Source organism: Argiope bruennichi, chromosome X2 (assembly GCF_947563725.1).
Source record: "Argiope bruennichi chromosome X2, qqArgBrue1.1, whole genome shotgun sequence".
Taxonomy (NCBI): Eukaryota; Metazoa; Arthropoda; class Arachnida; order Araneae; family Araneidae; genus Argiope; species Argiope bruennichi.
In genome coordinates this window covers 14,297,411-14,324,573 of record NC_079163.1, presented here as the reverse complement: position 1 = coordinate 14,324,573, position 27,163 = coordinate 14,297,411, and the positions used below count along the sequence as shown (strand labels likewise).

At 29.8% G+C, this 27,163-nt stretch overlaps 1 protein-coding gene across 2 annotated transcripts in view; it reads right to left on the bottom strand.

The window, feature by feature from the left end:
* Positions 1-22,570: 22,570 nt before the first annotated feature.
* The window catches only part of LOC129960437 (gamma-aminobutyric acid receptor subunit alpha-2-like), a 111,195-nt gene continuing 106,602 nt past the window's right edge, over positions 22,571-27,163 (bottom strand). For both annotated transcript variants that reach the window (XM_056073869.1, XM_056073870.1), the window contains one exon: positions 22,571-25,291. In XM_056073869.1, coding sequence (XP_055929844.1) covers positions 24,992-25,291 — 300 coding nt within the window. In that variant the 3' untranslated portion in view covers positions 22,571-24,991. The remainder of the gene's footprint in view (positions 25,292-27,163) is intronic.

The following is a 27,163-nucleotide window of genomic DNA, read 5'->3' as shown; positions in this document are numbered from 1 at the left end:
TTAATCTTTGCCAATAATTGTTCAATTGTAGCAATTTAAAAAAAATATCAAAGAATATACGCAACTTATTTGAAATTGTTTAAATAAATTTTATTTCTATCGCTAACAAACACCATAGGAATCAAGTGAAAACATGCACATATTAAAGTTTTCTTTCCTTTAACTAGCAGTTTCAGCGGAAAACTTGATTCTTTTTTAGTTTTTGACTGAATTTTGTTTATATATAAGTGCTATTTTTAATAAAAAAAACATTAAGTCATGCAAATTTTGGCTTTAAAAGTTTTTATTAAATATCTTCAGTGAGTTTTCCCCTTGCAATCACCAGATTCAAAACGCACCCATACTAGCCAACTTTATTGTTCTTAATCTCTTTTCCGCTAATTGATCTCTTCAATTTTTAGAATGAATTCCAAATATTTTGTCCTTATTTAAGATTCAGTAGTATTCAATGGAAGAATTTTTTAACTAGTACTCATACGAGATTGAATAAATTATATAAATAAAAAATAAATAAATAAAAAACAGAATTCAGAAAGAAAAACAAAAACCAGAAAAACAATTAGGACTATTAACATTAACCAAAAATTTAAGATAACTTTCAGCATACGATATTCCTTATAAATACCGTATGCATAAGCTCTGGAAATAATGGAAAAATGAAAGGAATTAACTAAATTAAGCACATGACATCTTTCCGATATTGATTTCTTACTTTTCACTTAGCCGACTCTACCTAGTCCTGACTTCCGCATTTTAAGAACAGGATCGAATCTGAGCACTTCAGTTGATTTCCTAGACAGAAAAGACCGGAGAAGGAAATTAATTGCATATTACTTTGCTAATAGAGACAGTTTCCTGACAACTTTTTATATCTTCGTATGCGAAGCTGTCTTTTATCTGACAGCCTGAATATTAGAGTATTTCTAATTGGAATACCTTTATCATTTTAGAATATGTGATTTACTTTACTTTTCTTCATTATCGTTTTATTTATACTAGTCTTATTTTTATTAATCTCTTTAATCTCTAAATGAGAATCGTGGGTTCTCTTCTTTATAATTAGAAGAGGAAAAAATGTTTTTGTTCTATATAGTTGAGCACAATTATTTAAAATGTGTTAACAACGCTGAAGGACAAACACATGCAAAAAAATTAAAATGATAAATATATCTCATAGAACTGCTTTGCTATAAATGAGATGTTTTCATGCATGAACATTTTATATTTATTTATATTTAATAACTAGCCGCCTTTGGCGACCAGCCGGTTCGCCAATCTTAATGTTCGTTAAAATTTTAATAATTAAATATTTTATGCAATTCCAACTTTAATAGATTCTTCAGCAAAATATTTTAAAACTTCAAATTTTGATAGTCATAAAATTCACTTATAATATTATAAAGGCCTTCAGTCATAACGTGATATGTATCTCTCTCATTTTCTGTTACCCCTCGTAGAATTTATGCTTTAAATTAAAGTGTAAATGATTCATCTGCAATTAATATAATAATATTTTTTACTGAAACAAAGCATTTTTTTTAATAATATGATTACTGATAACAGAGTCACTGAGCGTTTAAACTTTATGGACACTAAAGAATATCTTTCTTAATTTATGTAATATCTCAAGAATTTGTCAACAAAATGTTCTCAGATTCATCATGAACAAATCGATTAATGAACAATGTTTCATTTTAAATGCATTAAACACTAAGAAAATAAAATGAATCGTTTAAAATAATCGGTCTAGAACAGGTTTAAAAAAACTATTTAAAAAATGATGTACTTAAAACTATAAGCATATACAAAAAAATATATAACTAACATAAATACAATTTAATTACAAAAGCATGCAACTAACCTAAAAATAATTTAAATCATTGAAAACAGGTTTAAAAAAAACTACTTAAAAAACGATGTACTTAAAACTATAAGCATATACAAAAAATATATAACTAACATAAATACAATTTACTTACAAAAGCATGTAACTAACCTAAAAATAATTTAAATCATCTGTTGAAAGTGGTTGTCATGACAACAATCAGAACAATGCGCATGCGTGAATTTTCTTCGGAAACTTCTTTTCCCTTTCCAGCTGTGTTGCCATAGAAACCGGCGAACAGCTGTTTACACGTTTATGTTTATCTATTCCGATTTTATAACATCTAATCAGAGTAACGGTGAATATCAGTGTGTTCGTGTTCGTCAATAAATGTTAATTTTTTTAATAACATGATTAACGAAAACAGAGTCACTGAGCATTTAAACCTTATGGGAACTAAAAAATATCTTTCTTAATTTATGTAATATCTCAAGAATTTGTCGACCAACCGGTTCGCCAATCTTAATGTTCGTTAAAATTTTTATATTTAAATATTTTATGCAATTCCTACTTTAATAGCTTCTTCATCAAAATATTTTAAAACTTCAAATTTTGATAGTCATATAATTCACTCATAATATTATAAAGGCCTTCAGTCATAACGTGATATGTATCTCTCTAATTTTCTGTTAGCACCCGTAGAATTTATGTTTTAAATTAAAGTGGAAAGAATTAATCTGCAATTAATATAATAATATTTTTTACTGAAACAAAGAATTTTTTTATAATCTGATTAATGAAAATAGAGTCACTCAGCGTTTAAACTTTATGGGCACTAAAGAATATCTTTTTCAATTTACGTATTATCTCAAGAATTTGTCAACAAAATTTTCTTAGATTCATCATGAGCAGATCGATTCATTAACAATGTTTACTTTTAAATGCATCAAACACTAAGAAAATGAAACGAATCGTTTAAAATAGACGGTTTAAAACAGGTTTTAAAAAAACTACTTAAAAAACGATGCACTTAAAACTATAAGCATATACAAAAAATGTATAACTAACATAAATACATTTTAATTACAAAAACATGCAACGAACCTAAAAAAAATTTAAATCCAGTCCGCATCCATTGATAATAATTCGTCAACACAATGCGGAATTCAGAACACAAAGCGCATGCGTGAATTTTCAACGCTAGTTACGTAACGCAAATACGTGATTTTTTTTCTACGCCAGTTGGGGTAACGCTATGCGGATTAGAAATTTTTAATTTCCTTTATTCTGTTTTATTTTAATTCAAAAGTACTTCAGAATGAATCTGAAGGATCGATTAATTAACAATGTTTAATTTTAAATGCATCAAACATTAAGAAAATAAACAGAATCGTTTGAAATAATCCGCCGAAAAATACTAACCCTAGCCTCATTACTGTTGGGAGAAAAATAAATCGGAAGCCTTACTCATTTGGCGGTGGCGAAAATGGAAGATTTTTTTGGCGGGAAAGTTAGTTTTTAATTAATAATTAAAATTCTAATTAAAATTTCAAAAAAAGGGACCCCAGGTGCACATTCCCGACCTCTAAGGTATACATGTACCAAATTTGATAGCTGTATGTCAAATGACCTGGCCTGTAGAGCGCCAACACACACACACACACACACACATTGAGCTTTATTATAAGTATAGATAATAGATGGGCTTCTTTCGACAATTTTATAATCTGCAATTAAATTTCAGAAAAAGTTAAAACAAGAGTTTTATTGCAAAATCTTTATGGCATTCTTTCTTAACAATTTGATTGTTTTCAAATAAATACATAAGTTCTGTTCAGTGCAAGATCCACACTCTTGAATATAAATTGTAGTTTAATGTGTAATACTATAAATAATATTCAACAAGTTCCTTATTTAAAATACTATTACAAGTGGGTTTTTTTCATATACCTATATTTCATTAATTTCAATTCATAAATTATTACTTCATTAAAGATTTGCTTCAGGTTTCATTATTTTAATAAAATCGAAAAATACATGTTTTCAGATTTATCTGTAACATTTAAATAAATAAATAAATAAAAAAAACTAGTTAAATTTAAATACATTATAACTGAACATGAAATCTTAAATGAATTGAGAGTCAAAATCCGAGAATGAAATAATAATCTAATTAATCTATAGACGAATTTATTCGCAATAACAACTTCTCCAATGACTCCTCTGGTTTACCTTGCTTTTATATGGTATAATATGGAGGGAGTCCTTATTAATAAACTGGAGCTCCCATTATTCGTTGGAGAAGGTAATATCCATATATATGACAAAGAAGTCATCGGGAGCCCTATTTTGAAAAAAAAAAAAAAATCTTCTTGCGTTTATTTTCTTCTCAATTTACGGATTCGTATTTTGATGGAATTTTATTTCATTTCAAAGATAATATCAAAAATGATTAAGAAAGAGTAGACTGCTTGTGAACGTGTTCGTAGTTTAAAAATGTTTCTTTGACAAAGAACAGTACAATTTCGTAATAACTAAAAAACAAATGTAAGATTGCAGACAGTTTTGTATATTAACATTATGAAATCGGTGGAAATTTCATTGCGCCTCAGCATATCTTTTCCAATCAAAATTGATATTTTTATAGAGACAGTTTAAAAACATTTATTTTATTTAATTCAGAATGAAAAATTCTGCGACTGGGAGTTTCCTTTTTCCTCTCTAAACTAGAAATGCTTCACAAAAAATAAAATTTTAGTTTTGAGTTTTAAGCTATACTACAATTAGCTAATATAATGCCGTTGGCATTAACTTATATCAGGATCGAAAATCACCTTTCTTTAAAATTATTTTCTCTTAGTAAAAAAAATCTTAATTTACTTATTAACTTTATATATATATTTTTAAAATTACCAATAAATATTATTTAACAAATTTAAATATTCGCAATGTTTGATTCTCCATTGTAGTAGCAAAGCACTAGTTAAAGAAGAATAAATGATTATTTTTATCAAAATTTAAATTCAGTAGTATTTCCTGGTTAATTAGCTCAAGTAATATAAATGTTTATTCAAATTATTATCAATTAATAGCATGGAATGGAAAAATGATTATCTCTTTAAACGACTTTAGAAAGCATTTAAAAAATAAGGAAGAAAAAGTAGAGTTTCCATTTCATAAAAGTACTATGGAAAAACAAGATTAGACCCATTGCCAGGGAAGGATTCATAAATATAACAAGTATAAGGATGTCAATAAATGTGCCTCATCAAATTTACAATTGGAGGAGACAGAGTGTCTTCTAAATTCAAACTATATGCATGGGGCATTTGCTTTTCCGTTTAATAAAATATGTCCGAATTTCATGATTTCGCTGAATCAATATTCAGTGAATTGAAATTTTTAAATCCATACTAATGATCTTTTAGTCAAGTCATATCATATCATTGACTCTCCGACCTGCCCGGAGGTACACGGAATTCAATATTGAATGACCGGATCGCCTCGACAACAACACTGGCAGGAACTGTGGTTGAATTCCAAGTGCCGTCACTGGCCCAGGTACAACCCTTCCTTAAGGAAGTACGTCCTGTCATCGATGGGAGGAACCAGACCCCCTTCCCCTCTTTTCGTGTACCCTCCAGGGCGGCGAGATCCAACCACATGCCGGAAGCATCACATCCTCATTTGGAGGTGCCCCCTCCCCAAGGGGATACGGTGCAAGGCAATATATTTTCGTAATTAAACAATGGAATGTATATGGGATAATATATCCTTATAATTAGATTAGCAATGCAAATAAAATGTCAGAGTACAATATTAAGTTTAAAACTACTTTTCAGATTGTTTTTCTCGTTAACAAAGAAAAGCACAACACACCTTCATTAACTGTCTTAAAGACTTCAAAAAGTTTAATGTACTTTAAATCTCTTTGAAAAAGCACATAACATCTATTAAAATAAAGAATGCCTATGAGAACTAACATCATGATCTGTTTGCCTTTTTTAAGGTTTTCTACTTCAAACGTTTCGTTTATTTACGATGAAAATTTGTAATCGATTTTTTTCTAACTCGATTACAAAGTATCCCCTTCTACTGTACTAAGGTTCTGAAATTTTGTGCAGTTTTTGTTTTTTGATTTAGATATAATATTTTGATAATTTAGAACTTATAATTTTTATATAATAATTTGACTAAACATTGATTTTATAAATGTGGATGTTCATTTTCAAATTTCATAATATTTATGATTATGAATTAAAAATATATTACATTCTTAACAGTAGGAAAGGATAAAAAAAGAAGTTAATGAATGCAGTAATAAAGAAAAAATAATAATATATTTTATTGAAAAAATCAAGCAATATTATGAGAAATTAAATAATATCATAATATACAAATTCCTATGTATTCAAAGTCAAAATTAAATTTTAGTTGCGAATAAAACTCCAATTCTAGCAGAATATCGCACTTTTATGTTTTTGTTTAGATATTCATATTTTGATAGAAAATTAATTTGAGAAAGAAATTAAGTTTGATATATGGATATAAAAATAAAAATATTTATTTTTAAAACAAAAATATTACTAATGCGAAAAGTATATTAAACATACAGATTACGAATGAAATGGAATATTTATTTTATAAATCAAGAACATTGAGAGAAGGTAATTTTTTTTCAAAATGAATTTGCATATAATAATTATTTAGAATATTTTTAAATAACATTTCAGGCATAACTTCTTTTTTCCCATCTTTTTTCTTATTTTGTCATTGCTTTTAATAATGAAATTAAAACAAATTTTTCTATGTTGCCAGAACTTTACTAAAATATAGAGCCCTCAATGGTTGTTGGATTAGAATTAATTTTTCTTCTCTAATTATATTTATATCAAATTCATTATTATATTCAAATATTTATATCTCTATTATGAAATTGCTCCTCGCCAGTACTTCAGTTATAAAAAGTATAGATCTAACTTTCAAGAATGAAAGGCAAACTTTTCTTTCCATTTTGTTCTTTATAAAAAACTTTACTTCCTTTCTTTGGATTGCTTTTACTTTTTTTTTTTATTTTGCATTTAAATGAAAACTCAAAAGACATCTGTTTAAAGAGTAAATGGTAAAAAATACAAGCATTTTTGAAGAAAATTGTGGTTCCAAATAATTTTGTTATTTGTTATTAAAAAGTTGGTACATTCGGATTTCATTTTTACTAGCTTTTTGAATTATTTTCTCACGCATTAATTTATAATAGGTAATGATAATATTTATAAGTGTGCAACATTTGCCTTTACATTGCGAAACTATTATGTACATAAAGAGCTCATTCAATCTCTTCAGCTAACTTTAAAAGAGCAACAAATGGTAAGTAATTCTTTGATATAAGGAAAAATGCCTTTTAGGGGTAAGGGTTTAACATCATCCTATTTAATCGTCCGTGGTGCTCTGAGGGATCGTAGAATATCAGGCTTGTAATCCGATTCTGCTACAGATCCGCCTTTAGTGTGTGGCGGAGAGAGTATTTTAAAGTCGATTTTGACGGTTAAACTGCCAGTTGTTTAAATGGTTTTGGATTTTGTATTCGAAGAGGATGAGTGACGTATCGCCATTTTCATTGAAATACGATTCAATATGTGAAGGTTCGTTTCATTCTGAAACGAATCTTATTATTTTATGAGATATTTTATCTTTGTTGATATATTCAAAACAGTAATAAATCAAAATTAACTATATTAATTAATGAATCAAGGCTTAGTAACTTGTAATAAAGTAATATTTATAAACAAATCAAAGAATTTTTTAGAATGTTTCTAAATTTTTGATTTGAAATTTAATATTAGCTTTTGTAATGTAAGCACGAGTTTTAGTTTTTAATTTTTATTTAAAATTTTTTAAATCAGCTAGATTTCATACAAATCACGAAGCAGTTATTATTGCTTTTTTTTTTAGGTTTTACTTAATTTTGAGGAGATAAAAAATAATAGTAGTTTGAAACAAATTTGAAATGTTTATACCACAATGTTTTTTTTTTTTTTTTTTTTTAAATCAGTAATTGAAACCTGCTATGATAAAGATTAATAAGAAAAAAAAAGCTTTAAACTTAAAATTATCAGTAGTTTAGATTCTTTTTTAAACTTATCATATTTTATATATCTGTTTGTATTTGAATAATTTGTGCGTTTAAAGAAAGGCAATGATAAAGATTAATAAGAAAAAATCTTTAAACTTAAAATTATCAGTAGTTTTTATTCTTTTTTAAACTTAACTCAACTTAACAATATTTTATATATCTATTTGTGTCTTAATGATTTGTGCGCTCACTCAAATTTTGATTTAGGAATATGAATGGATATTCAAAATCATATTACCGTTTCATGATTTCAATACTCGTATTAGGAAATGCATATGAATAAATTCTTTCGAACATTATGTAATCAACGGAGCAGAAAACTAAAGAAATCTTACATCTATAATAGAAGAGTAGTAACAGCAAGCATTTGTTTTAATAGTCGCACAAATAATAGTATGGGAAACCTTTCCTGTCTATGCCTTTTGGCGATGGTTATGCATGAATTTCTCCAATATTTAATTTTATCCTACTTCCTGCATAAAAGTTATCGCAACGAAAATATAACATCGATTGATTTTTTCTTGCCCCAATGAGTTGACACAGGAAGCGACGCTTCTAATAAAAATGTCCTCAAATTATCGTTTACTTTTTTAATTTCACATCAAAATGTGTTCTTTCCATGCCAGAGGGAGCTGAAAAATTGATTTCTGTAGTCATCTGCTATCAGTGTCTAGGGTAATCAGAATGCAGAAAAATAAAGCAGGAAGGCATTTAGACTCGGTGAGTTTTCTTTCTATTCAAATTGAAATTCAATTATGCATGAGCAAATTATAGGTTCAAAGAAATCTTTTTCTGTCTATGCCCAATGGATGGCGGTCTAAATATAGACATGATTAAAAGGGATTTTAATGGAGAAAAGATGCAGGTTATGCCTGAGTTATCTTTTAAGCACGTTTTCGAATAATGATTTTAACGTTAATTTTTCCAAAAAAAAGTTTCCTTGAATATATTAATGAATTGATTAACATTATTTTCTTTCGGGATTTTATCAGGTGTTGGACTAGTGAAAGTAAGTTTATCGGACACTATATTTGATTTTGTTTTGATCCTAAATTTTATGTATAATTGAACGTCATGATTTTCAAAAATAAAACCCAATTTATTTAAATGCATTAAAAATATCCTAAAGCTCTTTATTTTAGAAAATTAAAATTAAAGAATAACACAGGTTTTTCGAAGAGTCTGATTGATATTACAGCTTTGGGAAGATTAACTAATGGAGAAAATACAGGTTAGAGTTTTGATGTTATATAAGTAGATATAATAAAAAATTAGGAATAATTAGAAAATATGCTTATATGTTTTATGACTTTTAGAATTTAAGAGATTGGAAATCGGAAAATCACCCTTTATTAAAATATATCCTAAAAGGAAACATGGTTTAATTATTTTTATGCAGTTTCAGTATTTATATTTGTCTTGGATTTAATTTTTATCTTCTATGTTTCTGGGGTTTTTTTTTTGTCTATTTTAAAATACAGTTGTAAATAATGTTCAATGATATACTTGTTGAATACTTATGTACGTTTGATATTTTGCATCATATGCACACCTAGATATTACCAAATGATTATAAATCATGGACAGATTTTGAAGTGGGGCTCAGTTCGCTGAAATAAATATTTTTCTTTTTTTTTGTAGGAAAAAACACTGTAAAAAACAGCATTCGATTAATAGGCATAAAATGAAAGGTGAATTTTACTTTACAGCGTCATTTCCAATAACGTTTTTTCATAACAATATTTTCAGACACCAAATTAAACTCCCCCCCCCCCCAAAAAAAAATAGTCGTTAAGCCATAATAAGGTCCTCAAGGGAAAAATTACCCAGTAAGTACGCAGAAAGTTCGCAAAGTAGCATTTTTATTAGCCGGACCTGTTGCATCAGAGGCATAAAATTGGTGAATATCATTGTTCGAGGCCACGTAAAAGAGGTAACATTATATCTCTCACACATAACGAACGGAAATCGTCAAAAAATATGATTCATCTTCCTCTTCTAAATGATATATTTACTTTATGAGTTCGATTTTTATAATGAATTCTAAGGTTGCTTTGGAGTGACACACTCGGCTATTGTTTTCCTGCAATTCAGCGCGGGAAATTTTCTTACGTGATGTAACATTCTTAATTAATGAAGCTATTTATAAACAAAAAATAAGATTAACCTCCCCGAAAGAAATTATTCAGAATTTTTATTAACGAAAAGAATAATAATAATAAATTTATCTGAAGGCTACTAGATAAATGATTTGAGTATTTATGAATTATGCCACATCCGATTTTATCTCTTACCTCAAATACACAAGGGTTAATTATATTTTATAACAGCCGATATTGCCTTACTAAAATTAAATTTTTATATTCCTTGTATTTTAATAGATCGTAATTTTTAATCATATGATTATTCTTCTAGTGTTTGTAACTATGTATTAGCTGCTCCATTTCGAGATATTTTAATTACTGCATTGCCATCACTGCATTTTAGTTATTATATTGTCATTCATTTGAAATTAAACCTTGTTATTTTTTCTTTTCAATTGTCATGAATCTTTATAAAATATATATAAAAAATAATAAAAAACGCTGATAGTTCCACTATTTTATTTTCAAACTTTGAGGGTAAACTCTCGTATGTAATATTCAATATGCTTGGCTGAATGCATGTTAATTATGGGTGAAAAGGTTCTCTAAACTAACTAACCTAGGGTAACAAAACTGTACCGCCATTTTGTAGTTCGAGAAAACGTGAGGTCCAGACAACAAAAGCTTGGACAGGATCGAGGCCCACGCTTAATGACGTCACCCGCTCTCCATGGAGCAAACCAATAATATTGCTCGATTTTCTGACTTTTGGTGTATCAAGGCAAAGATTGTAGATATGCCGCCAGGCAAGGAAAGTTTGCACCGCCGCCTCAGATACAGAGCCCCGGGCGGTTGAGAGCAATATCAAATCCGTAAGAGCACTGACATGCGGATTTAATAAAATACTTCATTTTCAGGGCCGGTTTAAGATTTGTTGTGATCCTTAGGCAATGTCAACACCGGTCTCCCATTTTCATTTCTCGAACTTCCAAAATTAGATATTTTTCATTGAATTGTTTTATATATCTATATAAGCTGTTAAAACTGCTCATACTATCTATATACTTCGTATTTTTATATTATATTACATATTATATTAATTTAACTGCTTACACAGATATATAAACAGTTATAAGATAATAATATGGCAAACTGAGATGATGAAACCTTAATTCTGTGTTACTTTTTAGAGAGGTGGTTTCAGCATTTCGTGCATAAAACGCTGTATTTGAATTTAAAAACAGTTTTAAGTAAAGTGATAATAAAAATACAAATTTGTCATACTACAAATCTGGTGTACTTTAACTGCAAACGGATTTGAAAACATGAAAAAAAAATTCTAAGACTAATGTTTTAAAATTTAAGAGGCATGATTGTTTTTATTTGAATTAATTTAAATATATGGCCCTTGAAAATAAAATGAGAGTACACAAATATTTTACCCTAAAAATATTGCAAAAGAAATGAATGATTTTCACATCGATTCATTGATTTCTTTTGCAAATGAATAAATGTCTGTCACTATATTTGGAGACATGTTACCAGTTTTCTACTTTATATATTTGATAATCCAGCCCTAGACACTATTTATTAACATTCCCCTTTACATGGATAGTAGTTACACGTCGGATCTGCTGACAAACTGAAAAACACAACAGTGAAGGGAATAAAAATACAACTGATCCACCCACTTAGTGTGGGGAGAGCTTAACTGCATTAAATCAGCTGTTTAATGCCTTTTATATGAGAATAACTTAAGAGAAGAGCAATAACTTATGAACAGATCAAGAACAATTAGACAAAAACCCTGAACAGATTAAACTGTTAAAAATTTGGACCGCCGCAAATATGGTTTCTATTAAAGACTAGAACAAATGTAAGCAATCGAACAAAACAAAAACGATATAAAAGCAAGAAACTGAAATTAAACGATGTAGCTCTAATGGAGGAGGAGCCTTCACCACATTTGCTGCCAAAACTGTTTTTGATATTAAGTATAAATATATTTTAGGGATTTGTGTATAGGACCGCGGTGGCCTGGTGGTAAGGTTTCAAATTCGAGACCCGATTCCACCAAGAACTGTCGTATAAACGTGCCTGGTGCACGCTAAATTCGTCGAGGCCAAACGCCCTTCTGCTGGTGTGGTGTGGAAGCTTGGGGAGGTGGTACCAGCTCAGTTGTTGCCCTCGTCTTCTGACCGCGGTTCAATATTGCGATGTCCGTTCCAAAACAGCCCTAGTGTTGCTTTAAAAACGGGACTTTAATCAAAGTAAAACGTGAAATAGGGATTTGGGCTAATTAAAATTTTCTGTATAACATGCATGTGCTAGTTACCTCTGTCGGACCCACACAGAAGAAGCCTAAGCCAGAAAGACTGATAGAAAATCGAAATTTAGATCCGCAGAGAGGAAGGCGGCAACTAAGAATTTCACTTACAACATCATAAATTATCCCATGTCCATTCTCACTACTACTTACTACTATTTACTTCCTTCTTTAATATGCTATTATTGGATGTTACTGCGCATACGTTAAATTGAGGTAAGATCTTATTTTGACAAATACGTCACTTTTGACTCGGAATAGCGATGTTGTATAGACATAGATATATTACTTATGCCAAATATACAAGATGTATATGAAATCCACCGCTACACGCAAGGCGAACAAAAAAAGACAATGGAACAAGAGGGTCGCAAATGACGCTGAATAGAGGAAAAATCACAAAAATGCGTCTGCAAAAATTGAATGGGAAAAGCAAAACAAGGAAATGATCACAAAAAACATTTAATCGACAGCATAGTTATAACCAGAATTTTTTTTCCATAAAAAGTGCATTGCATAGAGCACAACGACTTAAAAACGGCTATCGGACACGCTTGAAGATTCCGAATATTTTTTGGGTTTCTGTTGCAGCGTTTACATTCCTGGCAATCAGATATTTCATGTCCTCATGTTTCTCATGAATGAGAAATTCCAAATGACAATAAGAGCTCAAAGAGTTATAGTTCACCAAATGTGGAGTTCAATCCACAGTGTACTAAGTTTGATCCCTCTTTTGGGATACGTTGTGTCAAAATTAGTACTTATGACGAGAGGTTTTAAAATGGTGGGGCATCAATGTATATATACTACTTTTTGATTTTCAATCCTAAGACAAACAGCCTCTTTCCGCAATGAATCTTTTTTCCGTCTTAAGGATTTCATTCTCCACTCCTTGGCCCGTTGATATAGTAAGGAAGTGGGGAGAGTGGGAACCATCCGTCTTACGGATTTCATTCTGCTACTCCTTGGACAGATGGTGTAGTATGGAAGTTGGGAGAGGGTGGGGGGGTGCCAGATCAGGTGTCTTCTCCGTCATCTGACCAGGGTACAAAATCTCGAGGTCCATCCCAAAATAACTCTCTCGCAGGAGTCCTGCCTAGGGGTAGCACCTCTTCCCCGTGATCTGGGCATAGCGGATTTGAATCCTGGTTCGAGCATGGTTGTTCTTTACCGTGTGTTCTATCTGTGAGGTGTGTGAAAGGTTGTGTGCGAGTGTCATCTTCATATGACTAAAGTCAGACTGCTGCCCTCGGGTGCTCAGGGGTCTTTACCCTCAGAAGCTACTGCACTCTTCTTTCTTCTATCTCTTGAACTTGGTTTGAATTGTGGTTCAATCCAAGGGCGATAAGCAGCAACAACAACTCTCTGTAGTTTCCAAACTTGATGTTAATATAACAAAATTAAACTAACAAGACTCTTATTCCTTGCGTGTATTTTTCACGAAATTATATTAGTTACTCGGTGCACCAATCAACAATTGACATGCACAATTCGCCACTAGCCGCCTGAAGACTCTTAAAATGTCACACACTGAGCACACATTTTCCAGATTTTCGTCCACTTCATTTGCTATTTGCATTTCATTTCATTTATTTTTGATGTGTGTGATCACTCTTTCAAGTTTTTCGGTACATTTCATATATACTGTTATGTAAACAGATGAGTAATGAAATGTTAATGGAATATAAATAAATAAATAAAGCATAATCATTTGCATCGCATCGGTATAGTAGAAGATTGATTTAAGTTGATTTTATCATTTATTTTTGGTTCAAGATCCTTCGCATGATAAAATTGAAACTAAGAATGTATATTAGAGCTGGATGTTCTAATAATTACAGCCCAGTAAAAGCAGTAGTAAAAATAAATCGACAACAGTATTCATAAGATAAGAATTTAAGAAGATCAGAGCAACAACAACAACAACAACAAAAAAAAAAAAATATTATGAAGTACCGAAGTCCTTCAAATACATGAAGATATTAAATGTAAATTTTTTTCCCAGTAAAAAAAAATAATTAATTAAAGTAGAAATCTGAATAATCTTTCGGTAAATTATTTAAACAGATTAATTTACAGCTAATACTTTCTCAACCCTTTTTTTCTATTTAGATAACGTATGCTTAAGTGAAGGCTGAGCAGAAAGACTTCATTGCTCAAAAAATTTTAATCCAGTTATTAAAAACTTTATATGGCACATCAAAATTCTAACATTATTATAAAATAAACTTCATTTCGTTCAACTAATTTTCTCAATAAAATTTGAGATTTATTTCCCAATTACAATTAAGGATAATAAATTAATTAAAATATTAAAAAATATCTTAAAAGAATATCTCTATCATTTGCAAATAGATTTGCAAAACACTGACCAGGAATGGAATAAGAATGATTTATTTAGATTTTAAATTTACCGTACAATAAATGTTTCTAATTAAATTGATAAAGATTTCTTTGTCATGGGATACATCACCGAAAATCTTAACGTTGAAATTATAATTCAACGAGTGCACTTATATGTATTGTGCGTTTGCAGACGTTCATTTTGTTAAGATTATCACTATTACAAAATGGGAAGGAAGCAAAACTAAACTAAAATATAATTATAAAACCATTTATTGGTACATATTAAACTAATTGTAAAATATACATAACTTTTCAGGAGAAAAAAACAAGCATAAGATATTGGCATAAGAAATTACTATTTTGGAATAAATAGAAATTTAAATGATTGCATTCTGTAATAAATGAAATTTTAAGTGAATACATTTTGTAATAAATGAAATTTTTTAGAAAAATCAATCTTTAATTAATAGATATTTCTGTACGATTAAATATTAGCATTTTATTTTGGGTAATTTACAAAAGATATATTTAGCACTCTCAAGACATTATTTCTTGCTAAATGATAAAATATTTTCTTAAATTGCATTCATTTAACTAATATATGCTTATGCTTTTCATTATGAAAAACATTATTTAGCTTCTAGCCTCCAAAATTTAAAAATAGAGTTTTTAACAATGTGGTGGAATGATAAAATGAAGTCAATAATATGCCTATTACATTAATTGAACTTAGATCATCGAATCAGATAAGTAAAACGTGCTTCCGATATTCATGCAAAATATTAATTGTAAAAAGGAGCAAAAATTTTTTGTACAAGAGTATGTTAAGTATATTGAAAAGAATCGTAGTAATCTACAACAAATATTGTAACTTATCAAATGATCATAAAGAATTAAAATTTCGAAGTAATTTTTAAATTAAAAGACTTTTATTCATGCGTCCAATGGCCTTTGGATCATTCACATAAAAATTAACGAAAATTACAGTTTTTCACCTACATTTATATAATTAAATAACAAAACGCTAAAAATAATAAAATTAAAATTTCTTCTTCGCACGAATATTCCATTATTTAATAATTTTTTTAATAATTTTTTTAACCATCTTTAATTAACAAGTCAACCAGTGTTATATGGCGTATTTCTTGTTGGTTTTTCAGCTGAAGTCATTTTTCTCAAATATAACCTTCAACGAGTATTCTTTTGAGCAACAAAAAAAGTATCAGTACTATTAAATATTAAAATGTTTGACAATTACTCAGAAAGATAATTATTAATAATTAAATTTGAAAATGAACTTAAATATCTTCAATTTTGGATCATCCCTATTTTTTTTATAAATGGCAAACACTATTGTTACTCTGTATAATTCAAATTTTGGAATAGATTTTTGAATGATATCACAACTGAATAGAGTATCAGATGTAAATTAAAATATTAACAATCGTTTTGTAATCACCAATGTTTTTAAGGTAATCGACAATGTTCACATTTGCTCCTTTTTATTTAAAGTACATCTAATTCATACATTTTAATACATCTAATTCTTTACGTTCAACCGCTTACATAAGTGGAGTTTCTTTTCTAGCATTTACGACATCCACATCTGCAGTTTCCTATTATAGTATATTTCAGATTAATCATTTATTAGGAATACCGTGGTGGTAAGAAGACTTTCGATGCAGAATGGGAGGCATATAGTTCGAAGGGAATATTGCAAAGCAATATCCCTTCCGAAATCTGTCGGGAACCAGCATTAATTCTTGGACAAGATGAAGATTTTTATCAAATTCAAACTATTGTATGAAACAGAATGTAATCAAAGATTCTTTGGTGGTTTGGGTCATTTAAGTTGGACACTACCTCACTATTATACTCCAGATTAATTAAAAGCATCACTATTGGGGATCTGCCAATGGTATAAGCACGAAAGTTTGATAAAAATTGGTTGAAACTCTACATTGATAATCATCATAACTGAAATTTTTGATGCTAAAAAACAGCATATTTCAAAGTTTAGCTCTTTATGAGAATTGGATATTCGGAAGGCTAGACAAGCAAACGAAACAGAGTAACCTTAGTATTTCATTAACCCTATTTTTCCTGTCCTTAGTAACAGCAAATTATTACTAACAATACAGATTTTAAAAATATACAAAATTCTAAAAACCCCAAATATCATAAAGGTTTATGAAATATGAATGCTAAATAAAAAATGTAAGTAAAATAAAAAGTAGTATGGGCACACATTAATATTTTATTGAAATATTAAATATTTCCATCCAAAAATCGGAATTTTAAAATATTACTAAAAGTTTTCAGCGTTTACAACAAACATAGATTTTCAACATAAGATTTTTTCAACATATCGCAAAAAGTACGCGAAAACCTAGCATTTCAATTTTGAAATTTCTTTATGAAGTATTTAGTATGAGAAATGGTTATTAATATGAAGTTAATATCTAAAGCTTCACATTTTGAAGCTTAATTTTATCTTAGTTATATGTAAACATAACTGATCGAGGTCATTTCTACATTCATTGTAGCTGATACAGAACATTCTTGAACTCAAAAATTAAAGGAAATATGCTTCTTCTATATATTGAAGGATTTCAAAATTTTCCCAGGGACCAGCGGATGTTCTTTATTATTTTCTCAACTGAATCATCGCATCAGTTTGGAAATTCAGTTATGGAATTCGAGTTTGAATCGCCTAGTAATGAGTAAGAATGCGATCATTATCAATAACTTTTAGGGTACTACTAGTTCTTGAACTTCTGCCAAAAAAAAATTATTTTTACTTTATTATTGATTGTAATGTTTACATCATTAATGATGATGCGTTATGAAGGTGATTAGAATTTAATAACTTAGTGAAAAAATAATAGTAATTATTTGTCATCAGATGTCTGTAATATATAATTTCATCGATGGACTAATTACGTTACACTAATATATCCGGAAAGAAAATCTGCCTAATGTCCATTTAAGATATCGAAGTTATCACGTGTATGAATTATCTTAGTTTATTTCGACAATTAAAAGATGTAGATTCTTTTAGCTTCTAAATTCTAGACAAACTAAATTTTCGCAATTGACCAAATACAGTTAAAAGTGCAATCATTACAATAATTGCAAAGAGTAGAATAAATAATGCAATCATAATCTACAATCGCAGATTTCAAAAATAAATTAAGAAACAGATCAATCACAAATCACAATTGTAAAGGGTTAGGAAATTATTTTCTATTAAAACTGAAATCTGAATTAAGCCTCAAGCAGTAAATATCGAACTGTCACCGCTGCATTTGAGTGTTTATATCAGCAGCCATTTTGGTATGATGACTTGGCATCCATTTAGCAGGGTTCCAACTTGTAGATTTCATCCTATTCTCTTTTGTACACATACTGAGACTGTGAAGGATCTTTTGTTTATAGAATATCTAGCAACAGACTTTCAAAAGAAATGAAATTTCTCTACACATGTCCAGTTTATTAATCGTACAAAATTGTGTTTTCGAACTTTTATACGAAGCTCAAGTTTAACAGCAAGCATGTCCCTTTATTTGAAAACATTTTGATTTATACATGAGTTGTCGAATTTCGATTTGTTCAAATATCTAAAACGAAGTTTGTATTTGTACCACATGGTAAGTAGACAAATTGAAACTTTTATTTTTATTTACTATTGAATATTCCATAAATTGTGTTTCTTCATTAAGTTTTTTCTAACAAAAAATGATGAAAGCTTTCCTAATGTAAAACATTTCCAGATGTTTGCTTTTAAATCTTACTGTTTAAAAGTGTGTAACAATCTTAAATATTAAAAAAAAAAAAAAAAAAAAAAAAAAAAAAAATTCTTATTAATTTTATTAATCCTGGAAACAACCAATTGAAGCAAGCTATGATTCTTCGTTTTTATATTAGATCATGTCCAATACAGAAATGAAATATTGATTATTTCCGAAAAGTTTGCTCACATTTTTCCTTTATGATCCTATTAAAATTGTTACGTGAATGCAAATACAAGTATTTTTCTCCTAGTTATTTCATGAAAATTAATTATTGTGGTCTCGAAACTGAAAATAGGGAATAAAAATACCATTGAAATTTCAATTGATTAATAAATGCAATACCTTGTAATAAAATAATTATTTTCTACAATAATTATTCAAGTAAATCCACACAATTCACAATTTTTTCTGAACTGTTTTTGTTATTTCAGCGTTTAATAAGAGAATATAAATTCTAATGAACTTTGTATGTGTATTTTAGACTGATCTATATTAGTACCTGAAGCTCGGTGGCGTAGTGGGAGCGCTAGCGCTCCCAACGCACGATCCTCGGGCTGTGCAAGGTCAACTTGACCTTTCATCCCTTCAGTGGGTAGATAAACTGAGGAACGAGCATGCTTGAGAGATAAACACTGGGGATTCCGCATTAACCCTCTCGATTCCAGCGGGGCGGTTTGGGGCGGTTTGAGAATTTACCCTATAACATCCACGTGGGGCGGTTTGGGGCGGCTGCTAGCCGTTTAGGGGAGATGGGTATTAAAAGAGGCTACTCTACTGAACACTCCAGGAGGTCCTCGTTATCTTCGACAATCGCGGCTTTTTCACAGTAGTTTCCCCTGTGCCTTAGGGCGGTAGGGGTTGAGGAGGAATTCACTAAATAGGTTGTTGGCGTACATTTTGTATTTTGAAAGGGTTTTAGTTTCTAATTTCACGTGTTGTTAGCTCAAAATTGGAAAGATTTTATGGCCATTTATAAAAGAAATTTTCCACTGAAGTTCTCTGGTAACGATAAGGATACCGACACGTTGTTTATTTTTCGGATAAGCATCAGAAGCCCTTTTCAGTAATAAGACTATTGTAATGATATAAAGACAAACCATTGCATTGTCAATGCGGCCTATTCACATCGCAGTTTTCTCACAAAATGGGTAGCGACACTTGTTACTATGGAAGGAAGTCGTTTTACACTCCAAGCATCTTATTCTTTCATCAAAGGACTGTCGGAAATTCTACCGCTTTTAAAATAGAATTAACAGACAAAAAAAAAAAAGATTGGGAGTATTCTTTATCGCCCTCTTCAAAGAGTGAGATAAGTTATATAAATTCTGAGTTCCTTTATAGAATGCCATTCTGAAAATTTCTCTTCAGTTGTGAATTTCTACTCTTTATTTTATGTACTGTGAATCGGGTGTTTGGATTATCAGAGTAATTTTTCTATTGAAACGCTTATTATTTCTTCACTATGAGTAAAAGAAATCGTGAACACACTGAAGAAGAAATTAAAGCAATTTTACTTGATTCTGATGAAAGTGACAGTGATCTATCAGCGAAGATGATGGTTGGCCAAAAAATGATACTTTAGCTGATCTCTCATTTATTCTAAGCAAAGAAGCAGGAGATGAACGAGAGAGATAGAGATGAGGAGTCAAAAAATATTATATAATGTACATATTATCAAAAATTTGCAAATGATTCCCTCGTGTGGAAATTTGTGGAAATTTAATATGAAGCTTTCGTTCAAAAATTTATCTTGTCTTAACAATACTATAGAAAACTTCACATAACATTTTAAAATCAGAAATTCAGCTTGAAAAATTCAACATGACAGTTCATACTAAAAAAGTAATATTTATGATTAATGTAATTTTAAATGTGTTAAATCTTCATATTTAGTTTATGAAGAATGTAATGTTTTAGAAAAATGTTCAGGCTGAAAACTGAAGGAATGTATTTTCGAAATATATTTCGCTGAGTAATTTTTCCCCTGAATTTTATTTCATAAATTTTTGTATTTCATTATTAAATGAAGTTTTAAAAATATATTATCTCATCTATCGAAACAATTCGATAGATGAGATATATAACGTTTGACGTAATATATTCCCTTGGTAAGAAAAAAATTTTAATAGTTATATTTTAAAAGATTAGTAAAAATGAGTGGCAAAATAAAGATATTTTTGGAATTTATATTTACCCTACATTCTTTTTCGATTATTTAATGTAAAAGCAAGAATGCGTAAGGTTTTGGGGGAAAAAATGTGAAAACTTCTTTAAAAATTTAATTAAAGTTCTAAAATTTTTCTCTTAGTATCACTATCGAAAATGCAAAATAATATTTTATATTTAAAAATTCAATAAAGATAATCGTTTATACTCAAAAAAAAAAAATGCTAAAGACAATAAAAAAAAAAAATCTAGGCTGAGTGTTGAAAGAACATATTATTTTCGAAACATCTTTCAAAAAGAGCAATAACATTTTTTTTATCCAACGATTGTTTTTATTTCGGTATTAAATGAAGATTTAAAACATTATCTTGTTTATCACTGAAAAGCATTGACATCTATACTATGTAAAAAAATGTACTAATTGCATTGATATATGTATAATGTATGTTTTACATTACTATGTAAAAATTTTTTACATGGTAATATATGACATATTATTTAATTTTGGCAACAAAAAAAAATGTAAAAGCCTATTGAGAATTAAATGAAACATAAAGATGTTTTTGAAATTGCTAGTAAAGACAGTTTTTATTTAAATGGTTTGGAAGCCTAACATAAAACTTACAAAAAAAAACCCATTTTCTAAATTATAGAATAAATTTCAAATTTTTTGTAAAAAAAAAAAAATACCCTACAAAGATGATGAGCGAAACACTTCACACTAAAAAATATAAATACATTAGAATAAAACTCTTAAGCTGATGGAAAATGAATCTCGTTGTCGAAAACCGCAAGGCAATTATTCAAGATAGAGCGTCGACAGTTTTATTACTTCAGAGTGCGGGGGGTAACTGTCCCTCAGCTAGGAAGAGTCCATGTCTTTCAGAGACACGCTGAAAAAGTCTGGATGTTAAAGGGAGTGCCACTTGAAAAGTGCTTGGATGTGAAAGAGTTAAGCCGCGGTCCAACGGCCGGATGGTCTTCACAGATGTGGTCATAAAACTGTCACTCTTCCTTCGTGGTGCCACCCCCGCCTGTGGCAGCGGACCCACGACCAGAGTAATCTTCAGACGGCGTTCCCCTTTCGACCGCTCAAAACCCTCAGTTTCTTTGACTCACTTCCCCCCCCCGATAGCCCAAACAAATTTTCCGGTTCTTTGATGTTTATCCATCTACCGACATTTTGCGGGAAACTACAGGCGTACCACGGACGAAGGGGGAGTGTGGTCCCCCAGTGGGTTGGATGTCAGATTTATGACCAAATCCTTGAGGTGGCAGGTCGTTGGACGCAGGTCGTTGGCAGGCTGACCACCTAACCGGGACATATGCTTTGCACTCTAGGGCCATCGGTCAAGAAAGCAGATATGGGCACTGTAAGTCTTGGCCCACATGGGCTGTTGTGCCACTGAATTTAGTTCATATTAGTACGTTTCAGGATTCCACTTTTTGCCGACTGTATTTCGTAAAGAAGTGGTGCGCAGAAAGATGAGAGGTTGGTAAACCTCCTAATTCCGGAATCTAAATACGTTTTAATAATAATCTAAATACGCTTTATTGTTAAAAGGGAACATTACCTCCCTTTATCTTTCTTCACGCCGCTTTTCTGGTAAAATAAACGCCTCCTTAGGCATGTCCACAAACATGAAAGATTTCTGAATCCGAGAATAAACAGTATTAAGCAAATTTTTATTGTTTGCATGAAAGAAAAACACAATAAACATTCATGATACATAGCATTCATGAAAGGTACGAATCTTATGATTAAGAAATATATTGTTTCCTATTATGTGTGATTTGTGACAGATTTAAGAAATACACCGCATATATAAATTGATAATGAAGTACAGGATATGTTTTATTTTTAAAATCATATAAGCATCAAATTTATAATTCTACAAACTATTAGTCTTCTAAACTGCATTACTACATTTGTTCAAGGTGCTCTAGAAAAATAAACTCGTTTTGCCACTGCTTTTAAATTGCGATCAAAGTAGAATTCAGGTTTATTTCTGGAATTTAAAAACAGTCAAAAATACAAATCTAGAGTCTTGTGCATGAAATCGATGAAATGCTTTCTCTGCTTTAGTCTCTGAAATTCATATGGTGCTATTTTTGTGAAGAATATGATATATTCAAACCATGAAGCTGTAGAACTGAAGGATTTGCTTATTTAGGAAAGCATATTGAATGTAGAATTTAAAGATATCAGATTACGATTGGTAAACATTGACTAGAATTTTATGTTACTGGAAAGATTTAGTTTAAATCTTGATTGATTTGAAGGAATCATATTGCAAATGCCTATAAATCTTTGAGTTTTTAATTAAATTCTACTTTAGAAACCAATCCAGTAAATTCCTCGAATCCACTTTCTAGGAATTTCTTCTAAGCAACTTTTTTATTCCAGTTGCCAAAATACTCGCTAAATTTTCGTTGTTTTTATTCAAATCTGAGTTTTTATTTAACCATGTATACACGGTATGAATTCTAAGTGCAAATATTATTTTTTCTCAATTCTATGTCTTAAGATGTCTTATTTTAGATTATTTAGAATAGCACAAATTTCAGTTTAGGATGTAAAAAACACTACGTATTTATAAGAAAGAGATGTAAAATTATATTCAAATATTTTCATTGCATGAATTCTAAGATATTGCTTTTACTATATAGCATTTATTAAAATATTGAAAGGAATGGTCTTATATCTGCATTTTTTGAATAAAACTTCTAAGTGATTGTAATTTCATAAAATTTATCTTCAGAAGCAGCTGCTTATTTGCACAATTTTCTATTGCATATTTCTTAGAAGTGATTTGAATTATTAAGTCATTTTTTAGTAATATCGTATTCTAGTTGCGCATTTTTACCTTAACCCTTTCTAGGGCCATGAGAAGTATGCTTTCCACCAAATTTATCAATTTTTGTATGAATTTATGTAGGTTGGCATAAGTTCTGACAATTTTTTTTTAGAAAGACAGAAGCTTAGATACTTTAGTTTTTTATTTTACACAAAATGATTCGTCTTGATTTGATACTTAATTATTAATTAACCAAATTAATTATTTAATCAAATTAAATTTATCTAATATGCTAAATGAATCTCTTTTCTTATTCTAATTTCAAGCCTAAAAATATTTTAACATAATATGACCCTTAAAAATGGCCCTTTAAAGGGTTAACATGGAACTACAATCTTGTGATTTTGATCGCCATAGTATCTGCGTAAATTAAGGAATCTAGCTTTGGATTTCAAGCATTTGGAAATAAAATAATTACTTTGAATAAAAAGTTATAACACCAGGAATTCAAGCTCCTTAAGAAAATATCTTGTACTATGTGTTCTGAGATTTTAGATAAGTAGGGCTTTAATCTAACAAATATATAAATCAATTAAATAATAATAAGGACCATAGAAAAAAAAGTCGATTTCTACAAGCAAAGCTACAATAGAAAATCCCTGTTAGAATGTTTCTGTTGACTGATAAACAAATAAATCTATCAATGAAATAATCGTAATGTTCCTACAAGAAAGAATGTGTTTTTGCAAGTAAATCTACAACAGAAAATCCTTTTTAGAATGTTTCTTCTGATGGAATTATGCATTATTCATGAGAAGTCCGAAGATAATACAGAGCTTTCTGTAAAATATTTTTCACTGGTTTATAGAAAAGACTGTCAGGTCAAAACCAAAGCACACAGTGCGGATATAATTATGTATGAGATTCAAGAACTGGCTAGGAAACGCTGAGCCATATTCTTAGGTCACATCGAGTGTTCTAAATCTTTTCCCATAGTTGATTAGTTATTATTTAAAGAGATAAAAATTAAGGAATTAGTCTCAAAGAATTCTATGAGCTGTCGAAAATTTCTTGCTTTGAAATAAAATTTATAGAATTTCATGTGATAAAAAGATACGACTTTTCCGTTAATGCACCTATAAATTTTCATAAAAAAAAACGATATTACATAAAATATGACCTAATTGCTAATACCCAAATCATTTAATTTTTGAATGTTCTTAAACTGGTTTCATGGTTACATATTCAAGTTTAAATCGTCAGATAGCTGTGATTTAACAAGGAAATATGGTATATCTATTGCAATACTCATTGAATCCTTATGGCCTTGCCCTTTTCTCACATTTTAAGTTTGTTAAAAATAGTTATTTGATGATAGATGATGAAACATATCGACTCTCTGCCTTGTTTCAATTCTACATAAGTAAGGATCTGGGATAAGTGAATGAGTGAAGTAACTGCAAAGTTCATATTTTTAAACATGATATCTTTTACTGTTTAACTGCTAAATGCAGTTTTATCAGAATGTAGTATCATCGGGTATTTCATCGTCAATTGTGTACAGATACAACGTCCAGTAGAGCAGGTTGAACACACCAAAGGCGAAGGGAAATAGCACTCGAGCGTAGGCGTCAATACGACTTCCCCTATCAGGGGCAGAAATTTCATCAAAGTTTGTAGCAATTTCGCGGTAGCGTTTCTTTTTCTTCCAACGGAACGGACGGAATTTCTGAGGACAGTTCAGAGGCCGTTCTTCGGTATCACAAGATTCGGAGATTGCTGTTAAGTCATCACCATTCTCTTTGTGCGTTCCAGCAGCCTGTGGAGAAGACATTCAATAAAAATTAATTGAAAATATAATGCCACAATTTATTATTCAGAACAAGAATGTAAATATTAAAATTATTTAATAAATTTTGTAGAAACAATTTTTAAAAACATGCTTATTTATGTACTAAAAATAAATTTATTTACTGATTTTTCAGTTTTTTTTCATAATTAATTTTTATTAGTATTATAAAATCCTTAGAATTTTTTCTCAAATCCAATACCAGGAGGCGCCACAGTATGAAATCAAAATTTACTGAATTTCGATTAACTAACTGGTAATTAAGTTCAGAAGATATTAAAATAGGATGTAAATTGTCATAAATAACTCACAAGTAAAAAAAAAAAATTAAAATTCTAGCATATCAGGAAGTGAGCGAAAAATCAATTATGGAATACACATGGCACAAGAAGTCAAGTTAAATAAAGAAGTGTAAAAACGATTGCCTTCTGAGATGTATATGTCGAAACGAATAAGTATATTATGTCTCTTTTATATTTCAGAGAAAATTTGATTTATACAAATCAATAATATATTTACTTACAATTTTAGCTATTCTATAAAGTAGATTGTAAACGAGAGCAGGTCGGAAATTTTACTTCTGTTGATTATCATACCAATAGTTTGACTACCTGCCGGAATATTTTATTAAACAAAACAAAGATCGATATTGTGTATCATCTATTATTATCACAGTGTGTTGTTCTGAAGTCATTACTTGTATTTCTGTCGTTCCCTTGTATTTTGATTTAAGGTATGGGGGGCATTACATTGCACTGGTCTAAAGTTATTCAGCTTTTATCCAGATTTATTCCTTAAAAGTGATGTTTTATCTTTAATCTGGTTTCAGATATTTATTCTAATTTCATCTCTACCCTAGATTTTCTTCTTTTTCTCTTCTGCTGGTTTTTGCACAGAATACTCTTAAATATTTTTCGTTCAAATTTCTCACGAGATTATTAAATTGCTCTTAGTGCAACCTGTAAAGATTGCTTTAGAACTTTACAGTTTTTCCGAATGTTTGTTCCATCATTAGTAATCATAGACTGATTACTCCGACCCGCCTGAAGGCATATGGAGAAGCTTGAATGACCGCACTGCCGAGACAGCAGCACTATCGGGAATAGGGTTAAATTGTAAGGGCCATCACCGGCTACGGTACAACCCTTCCCTAAGGAAGTACGTCTCGTCATCGATGGGAAGTAGCCACCCTCACCCTTTCGTATACCCAAAAGGATGATGAGAATCAACCACCATGCAGGAAGCTTCTGATCCTCAATTACGAGAGATCCCCTCGTGGGACTTCCCTCATTAGCAAAAAGAATATTAATTATTTTTATTAAATATATGAACTAAAAGTTACATATCATCACTTCTCTAGCAACGCCACCTATTTGAATTTTGCAAAAGGAATAAAAAACTGCATTTTTCGCAATATTTTTGAGTGTGAACGCGAAAGAGCATATTTATAGAAGATGTGAAAAAATTAGAAATATTTACTGTCGGTGGCTAAAGAGAAAATTCCTTTTGAAAATTTGCAGTATTAATATAGATAGTGTTGCTTATTAAGTGATATTCCGTTTTTTAAGAAGTAAAAAAAGAAGGAATTAAAATTATTATATTTTTCTTTAAAAATTTCCATATAAAATAAGTAGACGTCAAGAAGGTTTGATCTTGTCAAAATTTGGTTGTCATAAAATAATTTATTTTCTCCAGTACACTTAGTAAAATACGTAACTACAGGCTAAAAACTGAAATGAATATTCATTAGAGAAAAAGACTGAGAGGGGAATTTTTATAATAGAAAATTATTATCCTAAAAACATTTTGTTAAAATAATTTGTTTTAAGGTTATTCAGAATT